Source organism: Uloborus diversus, chromosome 3 (genome assembly GCF_026930045.1).
Source record: "Uloborus diversus isolate 005 chromosome 3, Udiv.v.3.1, whole genome shotgun sequence".
In the NCBI taxonomy this organism is placed as follows: domain Eukaryota; kingdom Metazoa; phylum Arthropoda; class Arachnida; order Araneae; family Uloboridae; genus Uloborus; species Uloborus diversus.
Window position 1 is genome coordinate 80,900,193 of NC_072733.1, and position 26,078 is coordinate 80,926,270.

Sequence of the window (26,078 nt, forward strand, 5' to 3'; positions counted from 1 at the left end):
CCACAAGGTTTAGTTTACATTTTGGCTTTTTTCTTTGTAATTAGTTTAGTGTCAATGAGTCTTGACATTTGCCCTCCCCGGAGTGTTTGCCTTCATTACTGGTGTCTTTCAGGTGTTGACCCTTTAGAATTAGCATTTCACAGCAGGGGAAGTTAATTGGCAAGGAACTCCTTTATGCTTCGCAAATGTTTTTTTGATTGTGAAGAGAGGATTGGAGAGGCCAACAGAGAAAAAAGAAAATGATTTGAAAGAGAAAGTGTTGTTTTCAAGTAATAATTTTATCCACAACAAGGTAAAGTGACTTTTGATCTCTATTTATTTACTGAAACTTTACGTTACTTAATTTCTAAGGGAAATTAACAATGTGCCTAAAGGACCTACTACATAAATGACAAAAAAAAAAAAAAAAATCAAGCAATAAATTTAGAAATTGTTCATACTATTACCTTTTTCATCCTGCTGAAACCTAAACTTCAATCACTGACATTTTCCATGGTATTTACGCCAGTGCAATCAATGACAATGAAAAATAAACTTTGTACCTGTATGATAGACAAAACTTTTATGAAGCCAAATTGCTTCTCATTAATGTTATAGACGTGTTTTATGAAGGCAAAGTGTTCAAGTTAAGTGCATCTATGCATTTTCAGTATCAGAATATCTCCTTATTTTTAAATAGTAGTGAACCACCCTACAAATACAAATGTGACGACCAACAACAGACTCAGGGCCCAGCTAGGCTGGTCCTAGTCAGTTTATAAGTCTCCAAAGTCTCCAATGAAAATCAATGGCCCCCTTAAAGCTATTCACCAGCTTACTCATTGCCCCCTCTCCCAGCAAGCTGTTCCAAGTGCCCACAACCCTACTAGTTTGGAAAATTTGTCATACTATATTTAAGTATTCAAAACCTTGAAGTAGCATGCTGTCAGTGATGAAAAAAAAAATGGATGTATCAAAAGCATGCTGGAAAATTATGAACAAATATGTAACGTGGTTTCTATATCTTCAGAATAAACTCAGATCATTTTAAATTTATTTTGAGAACATAAAAAGCACATCGAAATAAATTAATGTTTCTCAATCAGAAAAAAAGATTAATTCTGTTCAAAGTCCAATGGGATGAAAAATATGCCACAATATTTACCTATTTTCTTTATCTTTCTTTTTTTTGCCTTTTCAGTGCAATATTATGCTTTTTGAAGCCAATGTTGAGAAAACAAACTGTATATATTATTGGACCCTTGATAAAAATCCAATGCTGTTTGGTCCTATTTTGCTATGATGATTGAATCTATTATTTCAGAAAGGGCATGCGCGTCAGGCATAACGGGCATAAACGAAAAATGTGCACAAAATAAAGTGCTTTGTTGTACAAGGATTGACTTCCCTGCCACACCAGTTGATGTCTACATACAAATATGGAAAATCCACAGCTAACTCAATTTTGAAAAAAAAATGTGACTTATGCCCTTTCTGCAATAATTGATTCAATTCTAGGAATGTTTGTGGAGTTATTTGGAAATGGATGAAAGAAAAATACTGAATTTTCTCACACTCAACTGCAGCAATTTTTAACAATATGCAGCCCTCGTATCATGATGGTTGTGGAATGTTACTGGATAACATATTGTGTTTAGCCTACATTGTTAAAAAGAGATTGAAGAAGTCGATTTATCTTACAAAAACTATGTTGAAACGACAAAAAGAAAAGAAAGTATTTCAATTTTTATCTAAAGACTAACAAATTCGGTATTGCATAATTTATTTTTCTTCTCAAAAATACATCTTCCATTTTGACCCAGTCTAGACAAAACCATGAGTTACACAAAAAGCTCAATATATAAACATACATGTGTACAGTGACAAAATATGTATACATCTTAAATTGTTGAGTATTTAGCAATACCTTCATTAAAGCAACATTAACACATTTTTTTCCATACACTCAGAAATTTAGTAGCATTCCAAATTAATCTATCAATCAGTATGACAAAAATAACTTGTGACATTCATGAATAGAGCTTTGTCATGAAACATGGTTACATAAATGAGAATTCTTTTGATAAAATGAAACAAATGTATGAGGGGAGTGCATGAAGAAACATCAAGATAAACATATATGGAACTCAAACTACAATTTCAAACAAAATGCCAATTCCAATATAGTTTTAGAATGTTACTCAGTTAATTTACATAATAAAAGATACATAGACATTATACATGAATGAGAATCTCAAAAGCTATAAAATAACCTAAAGCATCAATCTGTCAGTGCTAGTTACTGATCTTATCATTTGTCAAAATGATGTTTAAAAGCATTAATTTTTTAACAAAGGAAAAAAACAAATTAGGGTGCATTCTAAGATATTCAATAATAAATTGAACAATGAAGATTCAAATTGTCCAAAATCTTTTGCTAAAGAAAAATATTTCTTTTAAATTGTTCTTGTTTACACATTCTAATTCATATAATTCATATAGTTTCATACCTAACATTACTTTTAAAATAAAAATTCATACTAGTCAAAGAAACTAAAAGGCAATTCTTTACAACAGATCCTTCAATTATTTATTCTTAATTGCTGCATTAAAAAAGCTGCATAGACTGTATAATGAGTCTAAGAAATGATCCGTGTATGAAAAATGTTACGAGAAAAATTAAAACATTTCCTTTCTTATAAAAAATGAAAAAGAACATTTTATTAACCCGTTCGCACCCAGCGTCACGCGGACGCTACGCAACAATTCCTCTCTTATCAGCCCAGCGACACATATTCGCTTCGCGCTCTGATCGACACTGACGTCCCAGCGTCACATATACGCTTTCTCGAAATGGAACGATTGAATTGAATATTTAAACGATAATAGATGGTGCTAAATGGCTATAACTTTGATCATATTCGAGTCACATGGTATTTGACCTTCATCTACACGCTTTAGTTTCTTATTTGGACCTCTCAATGGGATAGATTTTTTTTTATGTAAACAACAGTGAATCACTGCTCTGCGCATACGATTTATGAGGTCTCAATTGCTCTTGTTTATATCTTTGCTTCTCTTTTTTTGTTGCGAGTAATTGAAAGAGATAAACATCTAGCTGAATAAATTATGGGGGAGGGGGAGGAAGGTTAAAATATTTTTGCGTATGTGTTCCAGACTTTTGGGATTCCCCGTTCGATGAGAGTACAGGAATGATTTCAAGCGGCACTGAAGTTTATGATTATTTTTGAATCTTTTCTGATATTGTTCTTCTTTATTTATTCTTTTTTATTTGGAGACTGGAACATTGCAATAAAAATGATTAGCGAAGTGAGTGAAAGGGAATGTTTTCGAGAGAATTATGAAGCAATTTTGAGACTTGTTGCGTGGGAATTTAACTAGTTTAAATTCGTTGACCTAAGTTGTTTTAATTAAAATTACATAAGGAACATATTTTTTTGCTACATTTCTTTTTCTTTGATTGCACACTCACGATGTCTAACTCTAACTTTGTTTTTGTGCACATATTATTTATCTTTGTGCACATAGTTAAAGTTTTAGTATTCTACTTGTTTCACTCCTTTCTAATAATGTAATAGTCTTTATATTAATAATTAGTAATCAGTAGTACATTATGTAAGCAAATTTAAAATTTCAAGTCATTATTTTGAAATGCTGATTTTATATGAATATTTTTGTTCAGTTAGGCTTAACTGCTGTAAATGCTCGGGCCGATGGCGGCGTTCCATTTCGGAACGTTCGGTCCCGTAGCAGTGCTTCGTTTTCCATGCGCTGGTCCTCAAGGGGTTAAACTCAAATAAGTGAGGTAAATGTAACCCTTTTTCACTTGGCATTATCTTGGGTTGCTGGTTGGCCCGAAAAAAAGGACTCAAATAAAAAGTAGAATAGTTAAATTCTTTTTTTTAGAAATAAGTCTAGTCATTAAAAAAATGTACGATTTTTAAAGGTTTAGTCCTACATATTAATACTGTTACAAAAATGCTATGCTCAGATATGCGCTTTTACAAACTTGTAATCAAAGCAACTAAATGAGCATTTTTGCATTAATTTTGATGTTTCAATTCCGTCAATAAGTAATTTTTTCTATCATATCTTCAGACACAATAAATGTAACTGCTTTGTACATACAGATGATGCATGAGAAAGTTAAGGATAGAGAATAAGCCTTTCAAACATTTTTTTTTCCTTTCCTTTTTGTACAAATCAAAGTGTTAGATACTTTGTAATTTTGTAATAAACTATCCAAAATCTTCCAAATTACTATTGTCAAAATTGCTTTGTAACATTGTGCAATTTTGTGCTTTTTATATGCATTAAAAATTTGCATATGTCAAAGTATAAGGGAACTTCAAATAATTTTTCATTAATATACAGAGCAAGAATTACTTGCAAACAGCAAATGTCCTTATTCTGGATGTTTCAGCTAAAAGGAGGTTTTTTTCTAAGTGTCAACAGGAATAGGATTAGCTTCCTCCCCTCCCCCCAAAAAAAGAAAACAGTTATGTGGGGGGGGGGGGGGAGGAGGGTTACATAAACTAGTTAAAATTTTAGTAGCATTTATTTATAACACTAAAGAATTTTCCCATGAAGACATTGACAAAATAATAAAAATAAATTTCAGAAAATTATTTTGACTGAAGTTGTGTTGAAAATATGCTGCAAAAATATACATGTTAATATAAGTAGTTTCCCAATGAGCAATAAATTAGGATACTTCCTAAACATCAACCAAACACCAAGTATCTAGCCTTAGTTCAGATTAAAAAAAAAAAATATTATCTTGCATGAATAAAACTAAAAAGCAATTAGATTTATAAGGAGCAATATTTTCGAAAGATTTTCCTTTTACATTACAGAATGTGAAAGGGGAATCTTTTGGGGAAAAAAAGACCATAAAGCTTGCTATTTTTCATGTCCAACTCCTCAGAAAATTAAGAAAAGTTTTAAACAAAGAATAGTATCATATTGAAACTTTTGAATTTCAAAGTTTTATTGAATGTCCAAAATGAAAAAGCTTCTTTGAAATGAAATGTCATAAATGAGAGTAAACAATGTAATCTAACCACTGAATTTGTGCATTATACCACCATTAAAATGCTTAATTTAAACTTTCAACTTCATGATTGTGCGCACAAATAGATAAATAGAAAATATATATATATAGCAAAACATATTGAACTTAAACTATTTTATAATATGCTGTTGTGTGTAGAAAAAAAATAATGAGTGAGAAGACAAAAAATATCTACAGTAATTTTTGAGCAATTATTGGTACATCAACTCTTAGCAACGTATATAAAGGGCAAAATTGTATTGTTCAAAAAGAAGCAAAAAAATTCCCTGAATTTTACAGGAAGCAAAGAACTAAAAATATGGTTTAAATAAATGCTTAAAATCTTTAACACTGCAATTTTATACTTTTTAAATTAATTTATAGAAACATGCTCACAAATTACAGCGAAAAACAAATCACAATAATTAATCAAACTAATTTAGGTATGACACTTCAAACATAAAAAAGAGGTGCTTGAAACTTTTAACACTGCAATTTTACACTTTATAAATTTAATCATAGAGATATGTTCACAAAATACAAAATAAATCCTAATAATCAATTCAACTATTTCAGGTATGATACTTCAAACATAAGTGGTGGTGAGAACAGCTAACTTACAAGTTGGCAGACAACACAACTCATCTACAACTTTTTATTTTCCTCACATGACTTTTCTTGCTGTTCAATAATAAGTTTTCTAAAAACCATGGTAGATGTGGTTTAATGTTAAGAAAATTTTTAAGTAATATTTATAAACAGAAGTTCTGTTATTGGAATCCAAAATTAAAATTTTCAATTAAGTCTCAGTGCTATTGCGTCTATTGGATGTATCAAGTGGCATTTAAATGTGCAGTTAAATTTTTAAGTATCATCAACTGCAATGCAGTAAAACCATTTTTTTTATTCTAACTTATTTTATTAAAACATTCAGCCTTAAGACACCTGCATTTATCAGTTTAAGGAATTTAAGCAGATGGGTTGATCCCGCCACATTTGTCCACATCTGTATGTCTATTTTAAATACAGCAGAACTTCAATTACACAGACTGATCTGACAGATAATCGGATCTGATCAGCTCTAGATCACTTTTAGGGAGAGAGGAACAAATTAATCAGACATTTTAACAGTGCCTTATAAGTCATTATTTAATACAACAAGTACACAGTACAATAATAACACAGATACACGGGCAATTAGTTACCATTATTTTGTTATTTTCAGTGTTACTTTAGCCTTCAGTAGCATCATTTGTTTTCTGTCTATCATATTCTGATTTATTTGTTTTACTTGAAATACTGTTTCTAAAAGAAAATGAGTTGTTTTATCATTACCTGACAAAGGAAAGACCATTACACAATTACACTAAGCAATGTCTGGCTAGCAGTTAATGAAGATAAACAGCATGGAACCTTAATGAATTTTGGACATTGAAATGGAAGCTCAATTTTAAAACTTGTGTTGATTGTTAAAGTAAATGTAGGAGTTCCTCATGAAAAGCTAACATATAAATAACATAAAACAAAGAAATGAGAAAAGCTATACTCAAGTAGCTTTTGCAGCAGCAATCAGAGAGCTGGCCAACAAATGAAGCTAAGTTTAATGTGAAGAATATCTAAATTTGTAATTCTTTCTACCAAATAACAGTGGGGCTATTGACTTTCATATTAAGACATAGTATTTCAGAGCTACATACAAGTGGTGGTACTCTGCCACAAAAATATTTTTGCAACTTGAGTTTCTTAGATATACATGTCTAGGGAGAAAAAATATTCATTTCAGTTACTTCTTGCATGATCATACATATACTAGTATCACAATAATGATGTGACAAATTTGTAGTAATCTTGAAATTAAATGTTTACAAAACAAAAAATTGCTGTTCTAGAGAGAAACAAACGTATGTTGCAGCCAGTAACAATATTCTACCATGAAATTTTCAAATTTCACTAAAAACAGGAAGTGTTTCAAAATAGTGAAAACATATTCAACAAACATTTTGAGAAAAAATGCAAATAATCTAAAAATACAAAAATTCTATGGTAAACTGCTCCTTTTTCCCTCAACTATTTTGCACTCAGAAGTAGCACTTAAATGCATTTAACTTACTCTGATTCATGTATCAAATTAAAAATATATTTACACTTGTCCCAATATATACAATTTATGACTGGAATTGGCTACCAATAGTTTTAAGCATTATTTGGAAAGGTACTAAATTACATAAATAATGTATCTGATGCAGGATTGTCTTTATAGCAAGAGCACTGAAAGCAGCTCATTAGAAGTATTTAACTGACAATTAATGGGCAGTGGCTGCAATAGGCAGGAAAATTATGCTTTTATCACTTACATTTTACTCTTTGAAAACAAAATTCATCATGACTTCACAATAAAAATCTAGAATGTTCTTCCCATATAAAAAACATCATCACATGTGAATCCTGGATGGGCAATTTCCTGGAATCCAAGCTTTGAGAAAAAGTCAACTATATTTTTGTCTCCAACAGTGACTTCAGTAAAAACTCCATGTGAGCCTAAAATTAAAAGAAAAAAAAATACAAAAAATACTTAACAAAAATTTCCATTTTACTAAAAATTTGTAACTTCTTGCTCAAATGTGAAAGAAAGAACATTTGAATCCTTTGAAAAGCACATTAGTAAAAATACTACTATTTCTTGGAATATTAGCTAAGAAGTAAGATGAAAAAGGAGTTGGTTAACTTTTCTCTAATGAAGTTTAGTTCTATTGATACATTCAGTAAATTCTTTCCAAGAAGCATGGATTCCTCCATCACTGATAAATGCTGCAACTTTCATCAGTTACTTTCATTAGTAGAAGAATTATTTTTCTTTTTTTTAATAATACCTTCGTTTTCAAATAGAATAGATGAACGTCTGAAAAACATTAAACATAAAACATCAATACTAAAGCAGATTCTAATCAATCAGTAAGGAAAACATGGATGTTTCAACAAATACAAGTCACATCCCTACCAAATGGTACCTGAACAAACTGCTTAGTTTCATGCCCTGGCATGATTCAAATGGCATCCAAATCAGTTTTAATTTAACATTTTCTTGCTCTGAAAAAGATCCTTGAAAACCGGGAACACAAGTCTGCAATTCTTATTGTTATTTAGGCAAGTACAATGTTATTATGTTATTATGTTTGTAATTTATTGCACAAAAGTAAACATTTTCCCAGTCTAATTGAAAAAAAAGATATCTTGTATCTTCGTTTTTGATCACAAGATGCAGCTAGACGCTGTTCAAAACAACCTTTCAAAAGGCACATAGTTATTGCTGCAAATAGAACTTTGGTCCAAGTACCTTTTAATTTCTTATTTACAGCAGTGTTGAAAAAAGAATAATTCAATTTTCAATTACATACGAACAATAACTTTTTGTGTCATGATAAATGTAATGGAATAATAAGTAGGTTAATAAAAACCCATTATAATGTTTTCTATTTAGTGCAGTTTTTAAAAAACAGCCTCTTCTTTCTGATGCGTTTAATGAGTCCTTTTAGGTATCTTGATAAACTAGATAATTGTGAAAATTTCATATTCCAATTTTTTTTATACATTTTGCAGTTCACTGAGCTCAAAGTTTTGAATTTCAAAATGTACTAGTGAATAGCACTATCTTAAAATTTAAAAGTTTTGCAGTAAATTAAAAAACCTAAGTCATCAAACTGTATGACACAAAAGAGGTTTCTTGGATTAACTTGTTTTAAAATTCTAATTGTTCAAATTTTAAAAAAAGAAGACAGTGTCGGTGAATGCTCTTCAGGAACTTGTCATGGTTTTGTTTGAGGTTTATCCTTGAAAAATGGTGGAATTTCTATCATGCATAACGCACAAATTGGAACATATTAGCACTCTGTCATTTGGCTAATTTTCCGAAAGCAATATCTAGACCACAACACAATTCAGTAGGCTTGCAGCACAGTCAAATTAAAGATGTTAAAATTTCAAACACACAAAAAAGAAAATGTACAAGTATGGAGTCTGCATTTCATTTTGTTGAGTCAACAGACAATGCAGGTTCAATTAATTTTTTCATGTTCACATTCGACTTCTTGGTGTACAAAATACTTATGGGTCATTCTCCTGCAATGTGGAATTTTGCAATCTTGAATTTTTAATTTTTGAACTTTTCAGGAAGGACGCAGTTTGACTTTTTTTTGAAAGACAAAATATGTCCCTTGGTAAACTACAATAGTTCATCAAGAGTCATTTTTTTAAAGCTGGATAAAGTGAATGGGGGCCTGATAGTTGACAACTTCAATTTTCCTGAAACTTTCAGGATATTTTACTAGTATTGTGATAAGAAAAAGTGAAAGTTGTTTCCTCTCTCATTTGACTTGTTGGCCCTCGATTGGCAGTTATGAAGAAATTTTTCAAGGCATTTTTTAGTTTTATTTACAGTATAGTTAGATCACAAAAGACAAACATTGAGTCGAGGGACAATGGGTAGAAGGTGACAAATAAATAGTATTAAAAAAAAAAAGATTTATAAGGTTGCAGTGAACATGGGACGGAAAATTCCACATTTCTAGAGACTGACCCTTATATTGAATATTTACAAGCATTTGAATTAGTTGCATCATTTTAAATTTTTCCCTAAGGTCACTTTTTTTTTTTTTTTTTGTGAGTGGTACACTATGACAAAATTTCTCTAGTGAATTGATTTTCTAATTGCAGCTATTTTTTCAGCGCGAAAACTTCAAAAGCATAATTCAGACATATTTTTAAAAGTAAGGTTTGAGTCCAATTGTTCCTTTTTGGTGTGTATGTGCCGTCCTCATATGGAAGGATTTAAAGTGTTCTGTTATTAAAACTAGGTTTCTCTTGGCACTTAAGTAGTATTTCCATGCTTTCTTCTTTGATCCTTCTCTCCAACGACTCCCATCTTTTAGCATGAAGCCATAGGATTGCTGTATAGCATGTGAGAGATGATAAAACCTTGAGGTGATGGCAAGCTGTCAGGGTAAAAGACAGTGGTCCAATCCACCAGATCCACAAGAGACTCAATCTTTATTCCTTTCCTACAACAACTTCCTATCTTTTAATAAGACGCCTTTGGATTGCTATGTTGTTGCACAAGAGGAGTGGTGAAATCTTCCCAGGTTGATTTCCAATTTTGAAATTCTACGTGTAAGTTTACCAGATGTCCAGATTTTGCTGCGAAGTCCGGATTTCAATCCCCGGTCCAAATTAATGTCCAGAAGATAATTATCAAAAAATGTTAATATACTGCTACTTTAGGGCAGTTTTAATTTTCAGTTCTAAATCATATAGTGAATAAGCTTTATATTACTTGAAACTAATTATGTGTATAACTATCAATTATGTAGAAGTTTATAGTCAGAAATTAAGAGAGAACAACATTGTGAAACCCATATGTTTTGAGGCTATAAAGAACCCATTTTCCAATAGAAAAAGTGTAACAGTTTACTTAGTCTTAAAAGTATAATGGTCACACACAGTCATTTTTTAGCATTTACAGATTTTCACGTTAAGAGTTTTTCATCATTATATTCAGTTGTATTAAAATTTATGTTTGACATTTTTTTAGTTCTTAACATGTTTGGCAAAATGTAAATGAGCTGTTCAACTATATGATGATCTATAAAATGTAAAACTCAAAGATATTATTTCTTAAAGGTGTTTTTTTTTTTTTGGTAGGAATGCCATATGTTCCTTAATACGATAAGTTAATACGTTTTAAATATTTTCTTCCCGCATTTGGCAAAAAAAAAAAAAAACAATTCATATTCCACCAGTTTTTTAGTAAAAAAAAAATATTTTCTTCGCTAAAAATACCAATTTCTGCTTCATGCCTCAAAATGAGGTCTATATACCACAATCAGTAAATTATCAGACTACCAATTGAACCAACCAAATAATCCAGGTGTTGAGTCACTATTTAGGCCTTTTTAAACAAAGAATTTTAAGTAGAACACTTACGGTGTTCAAATTTATGCAGTGGAAATGGTCTTTGTGAGTACAGTCAATTCTAGATAACTCTAAGTCCCAAGGGACCGGTTAAAACCTTCGAGTTATGGGAAGTTTCCACAACAGTCTCAAGAGTTTGGGACCCAATAAAGACATCGAGATAAATGAATATTCGAGTTAAAAGATTCAAGTTATAGAGATCCGATTGTATGTCAATTTTTATATCTAGTGTTTTTAAATGATTTTTACAGCAGAGCTATAAGATTTCTAGCGTGAATACTTCACATGGGTCAGTTATTATAACAATAATAATAAACAAATAAATAAATGCTAAGTTACTATGGTGAAAAACTTTTTAGCTGAAACTATTAATCAACAAACAAGAGAGTATTAAAAACAGCTATTGATTTTTAATAGCTATTTTTTAACTTCACTTCCAACACATTTTACATTATACTTAACATGAACACATATTTGATCCAGGCTTGGAGTAATCGCCGATTACGTAATCGATTACATTTTCGTGAAATTATAATCATAATTTGGCAATGAGACACTCATAATCTTGTAGTCGTAATTTTAATCAACTGTAAATAAAACAAAATAATGAAAAAAAATGGCACATAACCAACACAGCTTACCATTTGCTTTCAATGTGGAGAGTATACATGTCAGCATACGTTTAGGTACACTTGAATCATTTACAGATGGCAATATATTCATACACAATATTGATGGATGATGTTCATGAACTATATCTGGAGGTCCCTCTTTTTGAGGGTTGTAGAAAGTTGAAATAATTTCCTATAAAAGAAAAATAATGAAAAAAATGCTCTTTGTCTAAAAATTAATATGCAATTCATAATGTTACTTTTAACTGATACATCTTTAAAAGATGGAAAATTGCTACAATTGATAATAAAATTTTGAGTGGAAAAGGAACATATGTTCAATTCAACAAAAGTATTTAATAAATATAAATTTTAATCGTCATTGTAGAGATATGTGGTATTTTTCATTTCAAGGAGTGCTTATATTGTTGCTAAGAAAACATTAATGATGCAGAAAAGTTGCAAATTCATCAAAAAGACTAATATGTGTACATAATTTATGCTTATTCATAAGAAATTGCATCAAGAAAATTGCATAAAAGTTTCTTCCCAAAAAATAAAAATTTTTGACAATCCCACAAGGATGTTGATGGTTGTCACTTTTGTATTTGATCTTTATTTATGTGATTAATAGCAGTATTATATACATATATATATACATACATATATATATATATATATATATATATATATAGGTAGTTCTCAAAAGGTGGGAGCAAAAAAGTTAATTCTGAGAAATTTTCAAAATTTCTCGATTTGGCATCAATTTTGTTTCTATTGCAATAGTATGTACACTAGGGTGGAACAAAAATGACCTTAATTTTTTTTTTCAATTTTTTTGGTTTGCCGTATGGGGGAAAAGTTGTCATTTAAGTTTAAAAAGAAGCAGAAGAAATTTCATTGCTTTACTACAACATCTTTAGGTGCCGCAACGAGCTTTTTAAAGTTTGATAATAACCGAAATTTCCATTTAACAATGAAATTCCTTTTTATGCTTTCCTACTGTATATAACGGCACAAAATATGACAGTAAATACATTTTTAAGCATTACATTAGGAAAACAAATACTAATTACAAAATACATTTTTAAAAAAATCATAATCTTTACTAGTAATAAAGCTGAAAGTCTGTCTGGAGTTCTAGATCTCTGTCTGGATCTCTGTGACGCGCATAGCGCCTAGACTTTTGGACCGATTTTCATGAAATTTGGCACAAAGTTAGTTTGTAGCATGGAAGATGTACACCTTGAAGCGATTTTTCGAAAATTCGATTTTGTTCTTTTTCTATTCCATTTTTAATCACATTTACGCGAGCAAAATTATAAGATGGGCGAGTAAATTACCAAGTTGTCATAACGTGGAACCGTAACATGGGCAAGCCGATTGCCGAGAAATTCTTCTTACATTATTTGTAAATATACAAGCAAACTAAATGACCTTTTATTTTTTCTACAACGGGCAAAGCCGTACGGGTATCACTAGTATACTATAAAAGACATTAACAATTCCATTTTTACCATTTAAAGTATTCTTAATGATTGTAAATAAATGGTTAAACCTGTATGATGTTTGTGTCTACTTCTTTGACACATTAAAGTTTTTTTTTTTTTTTTTTGTACCAAATAACTCTTTCTTCCAAATAACTCTTGAGTCAATTTTTCGTCTCCTGCGACTGAACCATACTTTTTAAGAGCCGCTTAGGGGTTACAAGTTTCACTTTGAGGGATTCACTAGACAAATGTTTTACCAAGGGGGGTTCGGTTATTTCATTTTCACCCCACGAGATCAAATCGTTGTAATCTTTGGCAGCAAAAATTATTTGTTGAACTTTAAACTTCTTAACCCCGCCTCTACTTTGTGTTCTTGCATTCAACACACGTCGTAATCCAAGTTCTCCTACAGTTCTACGCTCTTTGCATAACATAGTCAAATGGAGATTTTCTGTTGCATCAAAATACCCATTTCTTTATATAACCCGGTCTATAATGTTCTCAAAATTATGAGAGAGATATAGTGACTGAAGATAAGTTCAAATAAACGTTTAGAGCCGTAAGTACGAGAAGGTTTTAACTTGATCTTAAACCACACAGGAGCATACGCTTTGCCCACTTGATCCGTACAAGAAATGAATCCTTTCTTGAAAATGTATGAATGAATAATGATTACTATTAATATATTTCAGTGTTATTATTTGTTTCAAACAATTTAGCGAAATGCCACCCCCATGTAAAAGAAACTATACTTTACTACACTTTAACAATGTACTGAGTCAGAGTCGAGATTTTCAGTCGGATTTTTAGTTGCCACGTACAATGGAAATATACGGTTTGCAAATGTAAGTCATCTGGAGTGGGGAAGTTTTCCCAGGTTCCTTGAAGAAAAATCTAGTGAGCAAGTCTCACTTGATATAGTGACACACATATCCAATACATATTTGTGATCGGTACTTATGTCCTGTATGTTCTCAAAAAGAGCGTTATTTTCAATAGGTAAGGAAGTAACCACAGGAAGATTATAGAACAGGTTTCCAGCTGTTGACCTATTTTGTCTTTAAATTCGTTTAATTCTTTTGTTTTACCATCTAAGAATCCATTAGGTTTCTATTCTGTTGTCTCAAAGATGCTCTTGACCAAATGTAATCTATTCCGGAAACTAAAAAGTCACATATTTCACTTACAGAAAGATCTTTTCCAGCCTCACTTTTTAGGCCGTGTCTAATAAAACAGAAACATTTCATTACATCTTTGTAAGTAGGTAGTAAAATTTCATTGAAATCACTAAAGATTCCAAAAATAGGACATTCTGACGTTTGTCTCGTCTGCACTTGTTTAGACTGAGCCATTGCAACTCACGACAATGAAGTATCTTACCAACTAACGAAATTTTACGTTACTCGCTAACTCAACTCGACAAAGAAATTGACACCTGCTGATCTGAGCTTGGCACCACTCACACAAATCACTGCTGACCAACCCCGCCCCATTTACACATCCACTGCTGCAATGACTCAAGCTCCCAGATGCCAGTGCATTTGGCAAAAAGTACGTTTTTGTGAAACCTACTTCGCTCTTGCGGCACCTCAAGACATAATCCGAACAACAAAAAAAAAAGTTATTTTGCGACCTGTTGAACATAAAAATTGCTTTTCAACAGCATTTGAAGCGAAAAGATAAATTTGAATTTTTAAAAAAAAAAATTAAAATGTAGCAAAAATTGCAATATTGCAAAATTTTATGCTCTTTGCGGCACTTCAAGACGTGCTTCAATATTTTTCATATTTTTTTTACATCTTGTTTGCATGAAAAGGCAACTTTTCTGCACTACGGCTAATTGAAAATCAAAAACTTTTTTTTTCGTTCCACCCTAATGTACACCTAGAACATCATACAGTCAAACATGTCTATCTCGAACCTGCTTATCTCGAAATTTTTTAATTTCCCTTCATTTTCAGTCAAAATTTAGTGTATTTTATATGTTTATCTCAAAAAAAAAAAAAAAATCCTGAATACCTTTATATCTCGAATTCCACCAAGGCTGACATTTTTGAATTCAAAGCCCAGCAATCTTCAAAAAACAAACAACTTTCCTTAAACACAGAAACAGTAGCATTATTCTCAAGGGCAGTGGAAAAAAGTGCGAAATGCACCCAGGTATTTTTTCAGAAAGACTAACGAAAGGAAGTCATTTCGAGCGCTTTCTTGGAAGCAGAGCAGAGGGCAGAGAATGGGACAATGAGGAGAGGGCTGGGTTTGACAGATTTGACATGTGGGGTGACTTTTTCAAATTTTTGGTTAAAGGTCATTCAAATTAAAACCCGTTTCACTACCTCGTATCTGGTTTAAGTACTCTTCCGTGAGTGATCTCTTGCTTGAAGTTGTGATTGCATAGAAAACTGAGATGATAGGCGTGAAAAGAAAGCTAAATCTTTTCAAATGATGAAAAAGTGAAATTTCTAGAATTTTGAGACGGCAATCCATTAAAGATGAAAAATGAAATTGCCGCCAAGTTAAGTATGTATAGGCCAAGATGGGTTTTCAGTCATTGCCAACCTCAAGAGAGGATAGTTGAATCTAAAAAAATCAGGCACTGAAAAACAATAAAAGACTACATATTTTGCTTGCAAAAGGTATGCTTAAAATTTCATTACTGTCAAAGCGATTCCTTAAACTTGCAATAAAGAGCTTAGTATAAAATAGTAGAATAAATACCTAACAAAACTATTACGGAAGAATTTTAATCTTTCGCATGTATAGTCTTTGGTATAAAATTCAAAAATTTTCATCATCAGATTCCAAATTTCAATAAGTTTCTCAAAACCTCCGTATCTCGAAACCTCTATCTCGAAATTTTTTTCCATCCCGTGAAATTTGAGATCGACAGGTTTGACTGTATATAAACATAAAGAGACAGCAGGTATTCATAAAAATTATTCATTCGCAAATTTAATGATTGGTCAGTAGGTAACAGATTTTGGACATACTAATTGTCCATTAGGTAAAAGATTTTGGACATCATTATGTAAGTTTCACAATTTTCAAACTTTTCCAATGAAAATTTAAAAAACTTTTTTAATTTTGCGATTAAAAATAGAGAGGATTAATTACTTGAATGGCTTTAGATACTGGTCTTCAAATAATAAAATTTTGCTACGGTTTCGCAGAATGCGGGGAAAAAAATAAAAAGACCTGTGACCTATTTCCCTCAATGAACTCTAATTTGAATTCCGAAACTTTGAATTCAAATTATGTTTTTTGCAATCACAAGCTGCGACAAGACCCTACTGATTAGAGTTATTGTTTCTACAAATGGCTCCCCCCAAGCATGTCCCTCCTCCTGGGTGGTTACGTGTGTATAGTTGTGTGTGTGTAGGCTTAGGTGTGTGCACGTAGACGTGTGTATGTGTGTAAAGGCGCGCGTGCGTAGGCGAGTGTGTATGAACATGCGTGTGTAGGACATGGACGCCGACGTTCAGCAGAAGTGGATTCCGGGGGCAGTGCTCAGGACCAGAGAAGCCGCGCCACCGCCGGTGGGTGGTGGTGCTGCAGAGGCCCCTGGTCCAAGCTGAAAAAGGAACCACAACATCAAGGACAGTCAAATGAAAGCAATAAGCAACCGTGAATGCTCAAAAAAACATCCATTTTGCCAGAGCAGGTGATAAAGTCACCAAAACTGTTCCAGTTGACGAAAACAGGAATCCCCTGCTAGTAACCCATTGCTTATCCTGAGTTGTTGCTAATAGAGGTTTGCTTGGCTATTTTTGTGCAAAGAAGAGAAATACCTAAATGTTAGAAGATTGAAGAACTAGTAAAGAATCAGGGTTGGGTTTTTTGCCACCAAAAAGGTATTTTTGCCGGGCCAGTGGAAAAAACCATGGCAAAAATAGAAAAAAACCGGCAAAAATGGAAAAAAAGGCAAAAACCTAATTGCAAATAAAGTAGCATTATAGTGTTAATCAAGAAATAGTGACAATATAATATAAGTAATGCACTTTAATATTTTAGTTATGTCTCTCCATGTTACTTCTAATTTATAAGGTGAAAAATAAATAAAAAAACAAATGTTGGGATTGCAAAACTTAAGATTTTAAATGTTTGCTAAAACAATTTTTTCAGAATGAGCCAATTCTTTCAATGCTAAAACAAAGAGCTTAGTCTATACATATAATAAAATAAGATGTTTGTGTGTGTGTGGCGCACATCCCGGGAAAACGGTGAGGCCTAGAAAGATGAAATCTGGTATACAGGTGTAGTTTTTGCTGAAGTTGTGCACCTCGGACTTCGATTTTTGATATTTTAATTAGAAAAAAAGTTATTTAATGTTTTATGTGTTTTTTTGCACTTTTTAGTACTTTATACCTCACAGTCCACGAAAGAATCACACCACACAAATATTTTTTGCACTATAGTGTAGGAAAATTAATTTTAAATATGATGAATGAAAAAAATTTGAAGATAGAGCAATCTTTGTATTTTTTACGAATTTTTGAAAAAACCTTTAATTTGCATTTTTTCCCGGGTTTTACTTTTTTCTAATATCATCCTGCGAGAAGTATCAAAGCCCCATTTCTAAAATTTAAGTTGGTAATAGTAAAAACGTTTCGCCCTCTTCAGAAGAAAAAAGTTCCCCTAAAAATACGCAATAGCTTTTTTTTAACAATTTTTTTAATGCTGAACGCATTATGTCTCTCCACGCATCGGTCGAAAAAAAGCGTTCTTCAATCTTTTATGCCTCTGACGTCACTACTTGGATTTCGATTCGATATGAGGCATCGAATCTTAATTGCTAAATTGTAATTGGAGGAACGAATTTTCTTTGCATTATGTCAAGCTGTGCGTTTAAATTCTTGTGTTTTTTTATTAGCGCTGTTCTGAAGTTGGCCATGCTGTGACTTCGTCATTGCTAAAGCTAAGATTTTGATCATAAATATCTTTGATTATTAATATTAAAAACTGAATGCATTTTTTGTTTCATTAATTATTTTTATTTGGTTTCAGTTGATACATTGTTGTGTAATATAATTCAGCTCTTTTTCTTTTAGCGGCTTGGTACATTAATTTGTTCTATAATGTGAATATTTTTTTTTTTTTTTTTGAATTTCAATAAAAACAATGATTTTTATACTTTGGCAAACTCGGGTACCACAAAGACATCAATTTTTTGTGCATTTTAACAAATAAGTAAGCGCGCTTTTTTTGCATGATTTTCTTTTTGTTAGGGAATAAGATTGGAGGTTAGATCAAAATAAATAGAGATAGATGAAAAAATTTAGAGATGGATCGAATAGGTAGATAGATATACATTGAGTGTACAAAAAATGTTTTTTTTTTTTAAATTTTGTTCTAGAATTAATACGTTTTTTCTTTGAAAAAAGATTGTTAATTACTATCAGAGGTAAATTTCCATGGATCTAGAGAAAGATAAATCTACAGGTCGATGTACAGTGAGAGATAGACAGACCCCGTTATTTAAAGAACAACAACGGGGGTTGGGGGGGGGGGTGTCGCTGCGATTTGAAAACATTGTTAATTACTGTCAGAGGTAGATACGCATAGATCGTATAGATAGATAGATAGACAAATGCAGAGGTCGATATAGTAGATGGAGAGCAAGAAAGAGACATGCCCGTTATTTAAGGAACTTCAACGGGGGTGTCAATGCCCCCCCACACACACACACACACCATGACTTTGAAAAAACAATGCTTTCAAGTAAAAATGGAAGTGTTTTTTGTTATTTTTCGACTAAATTTGCATGAAGTGCAAGCAGTTTGTGTCTCCCCTCCCCCTCCTTTAAAAATATTCCAAACGACGGAACTGGAGATAGATCTAGAAAATATTTTATTTAAATTAATAATGATATAGATATAGATCGATTGATACCGCCATGAAACTTATTTAAGCAGCCGCCGAAGGCGGCAACACTGGCGTAAAAAGGCAGATGATAATATTGATATATAGAGAAAAACATTGATTAATACCATTGCTAAATTGTCTATGCAGCCGCCGAAGGCGGCAACCCTGGTGTAAAAAAGCGGACCAGCTGGTCGCCGAAGGCGGCTAGTAAATTAATAAAAAAATTGAATTATAATTATATATATATATACACATATTTAATTAATCACTTTTTTTATCCCACTAAGATTTTTAAGTTATTTAATTAATAACAGAATATTTACTTGAATATAGAAAAATATTAACTTTTCCTCACTAAAGAAATAATGCATTTTTTCTCACTTACTGGGAAAATGGATAGCCAAGAGAAGAATTTAAAAAGAAGGAAAAAAAGCTGATCAATACAGGGTTTGTCCGGAAAGTAATAGGACTGAGTCCATTAAAAAAAATTTAGCCAATTGTTACAATTCTTTAAAAACTTCCAAAATAGGCTCCTTCTGCGTTAATGCAGCACTTCCCAACTCGATTTCCAAGCACTGAAGACATCACGGTCCGCATTCTCCGGAATAGCCTTAAGCACTGTGGTGCATGCTGCTTGGATCCCCTCTGTCGTCTCAAAATGTTTGCCTTTCAACGGCCTTTTCAGGGGGGAAACAAAAAAAGTCCGGGGGGGCATATCTGGGTTGTAGGGCAGCTGTGGAAGCGTTGGGATGCCAGCCTTGGTCAGGTAGCTGTTCACCAACTTCGCGCACACCTTGCGTGTGTTCAAATGCATCGTCACAATGTCATGAACCACAGATTTTGGTAAATTTAACATTTGGGCAATTAAACGAATACTTAGTCGACCGTCTGAGTTTAAAACTTTGAGCACACGAGTCACATTGTCGGTGTTTGTCGAAGTCGAAAGTCTTCCAGCACGGTCTTCATCGGCGACCTTTTCCCGGCCCGCCAAAAAGGCCTGGTGCCACCGAAACACACCACTTTTTACTAAAGCAACATCTGGGTAAGCCTGCTTGATCATATCAAACGTCTCTGTCGCAGATTTACTGAGTTTCACACAGAATTTAATTCTGTATCTCTGCTCTAACGAACGCTGCATTTTCGGCTTGCACTACTCACAGAAAGATGTCGCACGAAAATGCCTGTCCCGACTCTCCAGGTGCTTGGAGACAACCGACAAGCTGCTCGTTCGTTAGCTAGCAACACCCTCTACCGAATCCAGTCGGCGAGTGCATGCTCCGAAGTACAGTCGCGGTGGAAGAAAATCAGTCCCATTACTTTCCGGACAAACCCTGTATGTGCATTCCATATTCACTCTACTTTTTAGTGATACTAGCTCACTCTACAGAAAATGGCAAAGCCTTTTATCAAAATCTTTTCATGATTTTACTTTTATACAAAAGGAAAAAAAACTGTCCGTAAGTTGTTAACACAAAATCTATTTTTGCTACTTTGGCAAAAACTGGCAAAAACCTTTTTTTGCCGGGCGGTAAAAACCGTGGTTTTTCCCGCCTCCGGTAAAAACTTACCAACCCTGTAAAGACTTGCTGTTTTTTATGTTGATTTTTTGTCATAATTAGAAAACATTTTGTCCAAAATATCAGTAAAATAACTGATAATCAAGTGATGAAATTTTGCAGAGTTATGAGCTGCCACCGTTTTGTTTACTTAATACGTTTGTTACGATTGCACTTAACGTGTTCAGGACATACAAACTGATTTTTTTTTAAATCATTAACAAAATAAATAATATGTCTTTACTTTTGTCATTTGTGGAAATTATCAAAAAATTATTCAGTTCAAGATTCATACCCGTATTTTATTTTTATTTATTTATTTTTTTGAAACATATGCAAATAATTTATTTTTTTCCCCATGGTACACTTGTTCAGTTAATGTTTTGAATGTCCAAAATTGTGCTTTTTAGCAAAGAAAACATTTTTAAGGGTATTTGAAGAACATTTTTTCCATTACTTATGTCAATTCTTCTCTATACAAAATTATAATTTTACTCAAAAATATATGTGTGATTTAAAATAAAAGTTATTTGGTGTTAAAGCTTTAAAATTTAGGTCAGTGTTTGCTCCCACCTTTTGAGAATCGTCCATATAATATGTTAATATACATAGTGAGTACCGTATTTTCCTGCGTATTATCCGCGGGCGACCTATAATCCGCAGGTCCTAAAATCGGCCTGAAGAAAAAAAAGCTTCGCGGCGGCATACAATCCACGGATAATATGATGTAAAAAAATAAAGTTTGAATTTAACATACCATTTGAGCAACTAAACAAAAAATGTAAAAAGGTAATTACTTTGAAGGCATAATCAATATTTATCTGAAGTTTTTTTTATTAAAAAATAAATTGACTGGTAATGGAGTTAGCTACTGTATGGCAGATGAGCATAATAAATGTACTCAAAGTGCAGATACTTCATTAATTGCTATAAAAAATGCATCATTACTTTATATTGATATTCATTTATTTTATTAACATGTTACCATAAGAAAGTTTTTGAATGGACAGATTTTATTTTCTTATTTACACTTTAAATATTTCACATGATATTTGCATGTATTCCTACATACGTATATGTGATTTTTTGATAAAATGTTTCCTAAAATATGTGAATTTCCAAGTTTCTAATTTAAAATTATTAACACACTGTAAAAAAAAGAGGATAAAATGGACAAATATTTTCTTTCCCTAACGGTTTTTTACAGAGTTGAAAAGTAGAGACGTTCTTGTATAAACTATGATCTAATTGAACCAGAGTAAGATTTCTTAACTCGATTATAGAAAGGAGTTTTATCTGGCTCACTCCTGTATAACCAAAAATAACAAATGAAGAGTTGATACTTACTTCAGCAGGGTTAAGCATTTCTCCACTTGCTTTTTTGGGAGCAGGGTATTTGGAGAGCAACTCAGGAATCCAACACATTTCGGATTTTTTTCTTAAACTTCTTGCATTCAAAGCTGCTAAAGCATACCCACAAATTCCAGTATCATCTTCAACAACAAAGCAGAATTCAGGACTCAGATGAAGAAAGGGACCTATCAGCCTATGAGCATAGATAAAATCAAGAAGACAAAATACAACTACTCCTTTTCAACAAAATGAATATTAACTTAAACATACTTATCACCCATAAGGTCTGGATAGTCGGGGAAAACTTCACTGCCATCCATTCCATCATCACTAGTTCTTCGACAGACATTGTAAACCTGAGCCTGTGAAAGAAAAGAGATACCACAATCTTTAATTTAAAAATAACCAACTTGAATTATATTTTCGATTTTTATGCACTTCAGATGTCTTTATATTTTATTTTATATTGAGTTTAAAACAAATTAAAGTAAACTCTCGATTATTGGCGCTCAGATTATTCGCGGGTCTTTTCACATTTTTTAAAACTGTCATTAAATTTTTTTCAAACTATTCATTATGCTATTGTTCGTTTTTACCTTTTACATATGTATATTTTTTACATTCAATGTTAGTAGATTCAATTTTACACTGGTTTAAGCTATAATTTAAATGCATGTGTGAGTGTTATTAATATTTTTTAGCTACTGTACATTTTTGAAAGCAAAGAGAATAGCACTCAGAATAGATTCCATTTTAAAAAGGGGCAATAGGCTGAGGATGGGCACTTTTTGCTTGCACTTGTTATCTTGCCATTTACAATTTGCATCCTTTTACTTCCAGGTTCTACCCCTATTTTGATAAAATCCGAACAGAGCTGATGCATGCACAAATTTGCAAGAGGTTTTGGACAAGGAAAATATACAATATTTTATACAATAGTATCGTTTTTTACCTGTTATTCAGATTATCTGTGGTTTTCATTTATTTGCGGTTATCATGCCACCATATTTGGCGGATAATCTGGAGTTTACTGTATTACTCCTTTTAGAAGAATTCATTTACATATTGAATGGTATGAAAGTACTGAATATGAGTAAACATTTATAACTTAAGCATTAAGATTTTTGTACACATTTTGTCTGAAAGAATATCATTGCTAATTCATTCAATACTTTGCTCTAAACAAATATTTTATCCATTAGATAAAAATTAATTCATTTATTTTTATTATTTTTTTAGGTTATTTAAAGTAATAATAACAAAATAAAAAACAGTGAAACAAATACTATACACAGCAAAGCAAACTAATAAATATATAGGCAAGCAGTGAGGGGAGGGGAGACTTATAATCAAGCTCTTTCTAAGATTAATAATGAGTATACATTAGTTAAACATTAATTCATATAACATGTTACTGTTAAAAATATGCTCAGCTCCTAACTATTTGCGCTAACTCCTGTTTGAATTTACAGAGAAAATCAAAAAATATAGATATTCGGATCTCCAAATCTTAATCTATTAAAAAAGAACGAACTTGTCTTTTTGCAGCATATCCTGGATGTAAAAGATGATGTTATCCTGAATGTATAAGTAGTAGCAGAATTTTTTACTCCATGTCACCCCCCCCCCCCCAGCAACAGCAATCAAATTCAAAGGGTTGATGAATCATAACTATGTAAGCAAGTGCTCCACAGAAATTGATATTATTTTACTAGAAGCTTGTTCATCATCATATAACAACCAGTAATGATTTTTCATTTTTGTTTTGGCAGTACATGATAGTAAGAATTTCAGCAATTGTCCCAGGATTTATCTTTGATGTACACAAAAATAAGATCAATAAGAACAAACAATGTAAATTAGTAATTTCTAGCTTTGGTCATCTTACCTGGCGCAAACTAATAATTTGCATGAAAATCATTAATTAAAAAAAAAAAAAGAAAGTACAAAATGTAAATTTGAAAAGTTCAAACCAAAAGTCTTGAGATGATTCAGCTTTTCTTAACTTTCTTGAATTTTATCATCTCAGTATAGTGTTATACATAAATATTTAACATTAAGTTGCACATCCTTTTACATATGTATTTTAAAGTTAAATTTTCTCATATTGTCTCTGTTCGTTAATTTGCATTTGTATTTCTGTTCCATGTGAATGAAACACAGAATACCACTTACTTCTCGTTTATTGTAAGTTCACACGAATAATACACGAGTTCAGTTCACACAAGGACCTCTGATCAAAACGAAGCATCTCGTACGCGCACACACAATCAACTGAGAAAAAATGAAAAAATTCAAACGTCCCTGCATGAACTGAAGCGCCCTCTAGAGCAGTGAACTGTATTGGAAAATAATTCTAAACATACTGCCCCCCTTGAAACTTCGGAGGGGGTTTCAATAACATAATTAAACATAATATTAGATTAATTAATCTAACAGAACAAATGCACTTAAAGAAATTGCAGAATATGTAAAATAAACACATTGAACAAATTAGTACAGCGAAAAGATGACTCTACAACGCTGTAAAAAAAGCTGAAAACATGAGTAAATACATAGAGCAAAAATGTCTTTTAGAATGTTCAACTATGTAACAGGTAATGGACACAGCTTGGAAATTGGTCTCACTAGTTCTCCGGTTTGCGTTTTTACCACCGCAACGCGAACTTTATCTTTCCCTGGAAATATTTTCTGAATTCTGCCCAACTTCCATTGCAGTGGTGGCAAGTTTTCGTTTTTTATCAGCACCAAGTCACCAATGTCAAGATTTGCTTTAGCCCTACACCACTTGGATCTCGACTGCAGCTTTGTTAAGTATTCTGCCGACCATCGATTCCAGAAATATTGAATCATATGCTGAAGCAAACGCCATCGATTGCAATGGCTGATCTTGTCACAAATCTGTGGTTGCGGCACTGCAGTTAAAGGTCTCCCGATCAAAAAATGACCTGGTGTGATAGCACTAAGATCATTAGGATTGCTTGAAAGTCCACAAAGAGGTCTTGAATTGAGACATGCCTCTATCTGAGTTGCAATCGTTGTCAATTCCTCAAACGTGAGACTGGTGTTACCTATTACTCTTTTAAGGTGGAACTTAAAGGACTTCACCACGGACTCCCAAAGGCCTCCAAAGTGTGGAGCCGAGGGAGGATTGAAACGCCATCTGATGTTATCTGTAGCAAGGAAGTGATGGAGGTTGTCATCTCGTAACAATTTTTGAAATTCTGTCTTAAGTTCTCTGTTAGCGCCATAAAAATTGGTACCTCGGTCACAATAGAGTTCTGTAGGCCTACCTCTGTGGGCTACAAACCGTTTCAAACACGCTATGAATGCCTTGCTAGTTAAGTCACTCACAGTTTCTAGGTGGACCGCCTTAGTTGCAAGGTAGACGAACACGCAAATATAGCACTTTGTATTGCGACTTCCTCTTGAGCTTCTAACCAAAAATGGTCCAGCAAAATCAATACCTGTGTTTTGAAATACTGTAGAAGGACAAACTCTGGATTCCGGAAGATCTCCCATGAGCTGTTGAGCTACCTTTGGACGATTTCGGAAACATGGGACACATCTGTGAATAACCTTTCTCACAGCATTTCTAGCTGAAAGCACCCAGAATTTTTCTCGCATTGCTGCTTGAAGGAGTTCCGGGCCTGCATGAAGTAAAGTTAAATGGTAGTGAGTAATAATCAAGTCTACTAAGTAGTCATTTTTGGGAAGCAAGATGGGATGCTTTCGTTCTTCTGGAAGATTTGAATTCTTTAATCTGCCTCCTACACGTAGTATTCCGAATTGATCCATAAATGGTGCCAACGGAACGATTGTGCTGCCGGAAGGAAGTTGTTTTCCAGCACCCAAACACGAAAGTTCTGTAGAGAAATGAACTTTTTGAATGTATTTCACAATTGTCTTTTCCGCGTTGTCTAACTCTTCAACTGTCAAAGAAGACTTCACTCTTTTTTCAGCCGGGTACCGAACAATTAGTGGAAAATCTTCGACACCATGCAATAACTCGTTTCAATTAATTCCATGAGGAATATTTCTGAATTACTTCAGTCATGAACGTATTGTTGATCGTTTGTGCAATGGCAATTTTGAAGGTTTTCTTCTCTTCCTTAAGAAATTCTTCAGGCAGTGGTTGATCTTCCTCATGCCTTGTATAGGGTATAGAAGGATCACTTAACCATTTCGG

General features: G+C 32.6%; 1 protein-coding gene across 2 annotated transcripts in view; it reads right to left on the minus strand.

Annotated features, from left to right (window-relative positions):
- Positions 1–1,751: 1,751 nt before the first annotated feature.
- The window catches only part of LOC129219369 (protein O-GlcNAcase-like), a 97,837-nt gene continuing 73,510 nt past the window's right edge, over positions 1,752–26,078 (minus strand). The window contains exons 11-15 of one of the 2 annotated variants that reach the window (XM_054853746.1): positions 22,160–22,251; positions 21,884–22,082; positions 11,659–11,821; positions 7,408–7,591; positions 1,752–6,358 (exon numbers count right to left, since the gene is read on the minus strand). In XM_054853746.1, the coding sequence (XP_054709721.1) occupies positions 7,455–7,591; positions 11,659–11,821; positions 21,884–22,082; positions 22,160–22,251 (591 nt within the window). In that variant the 3' untranslated portion in view covers positions 1,752–6,358; positions 7,408–7,454. Of the gene's footprint in view, positions 7,592–11,658; positions 11,822–21,883; positions 22,083–22,159; positions 22,252–26,078 lie in introns of both variants that reach the window. The other variant, XM_054853745.1, reaches the window with a different exon arrangement.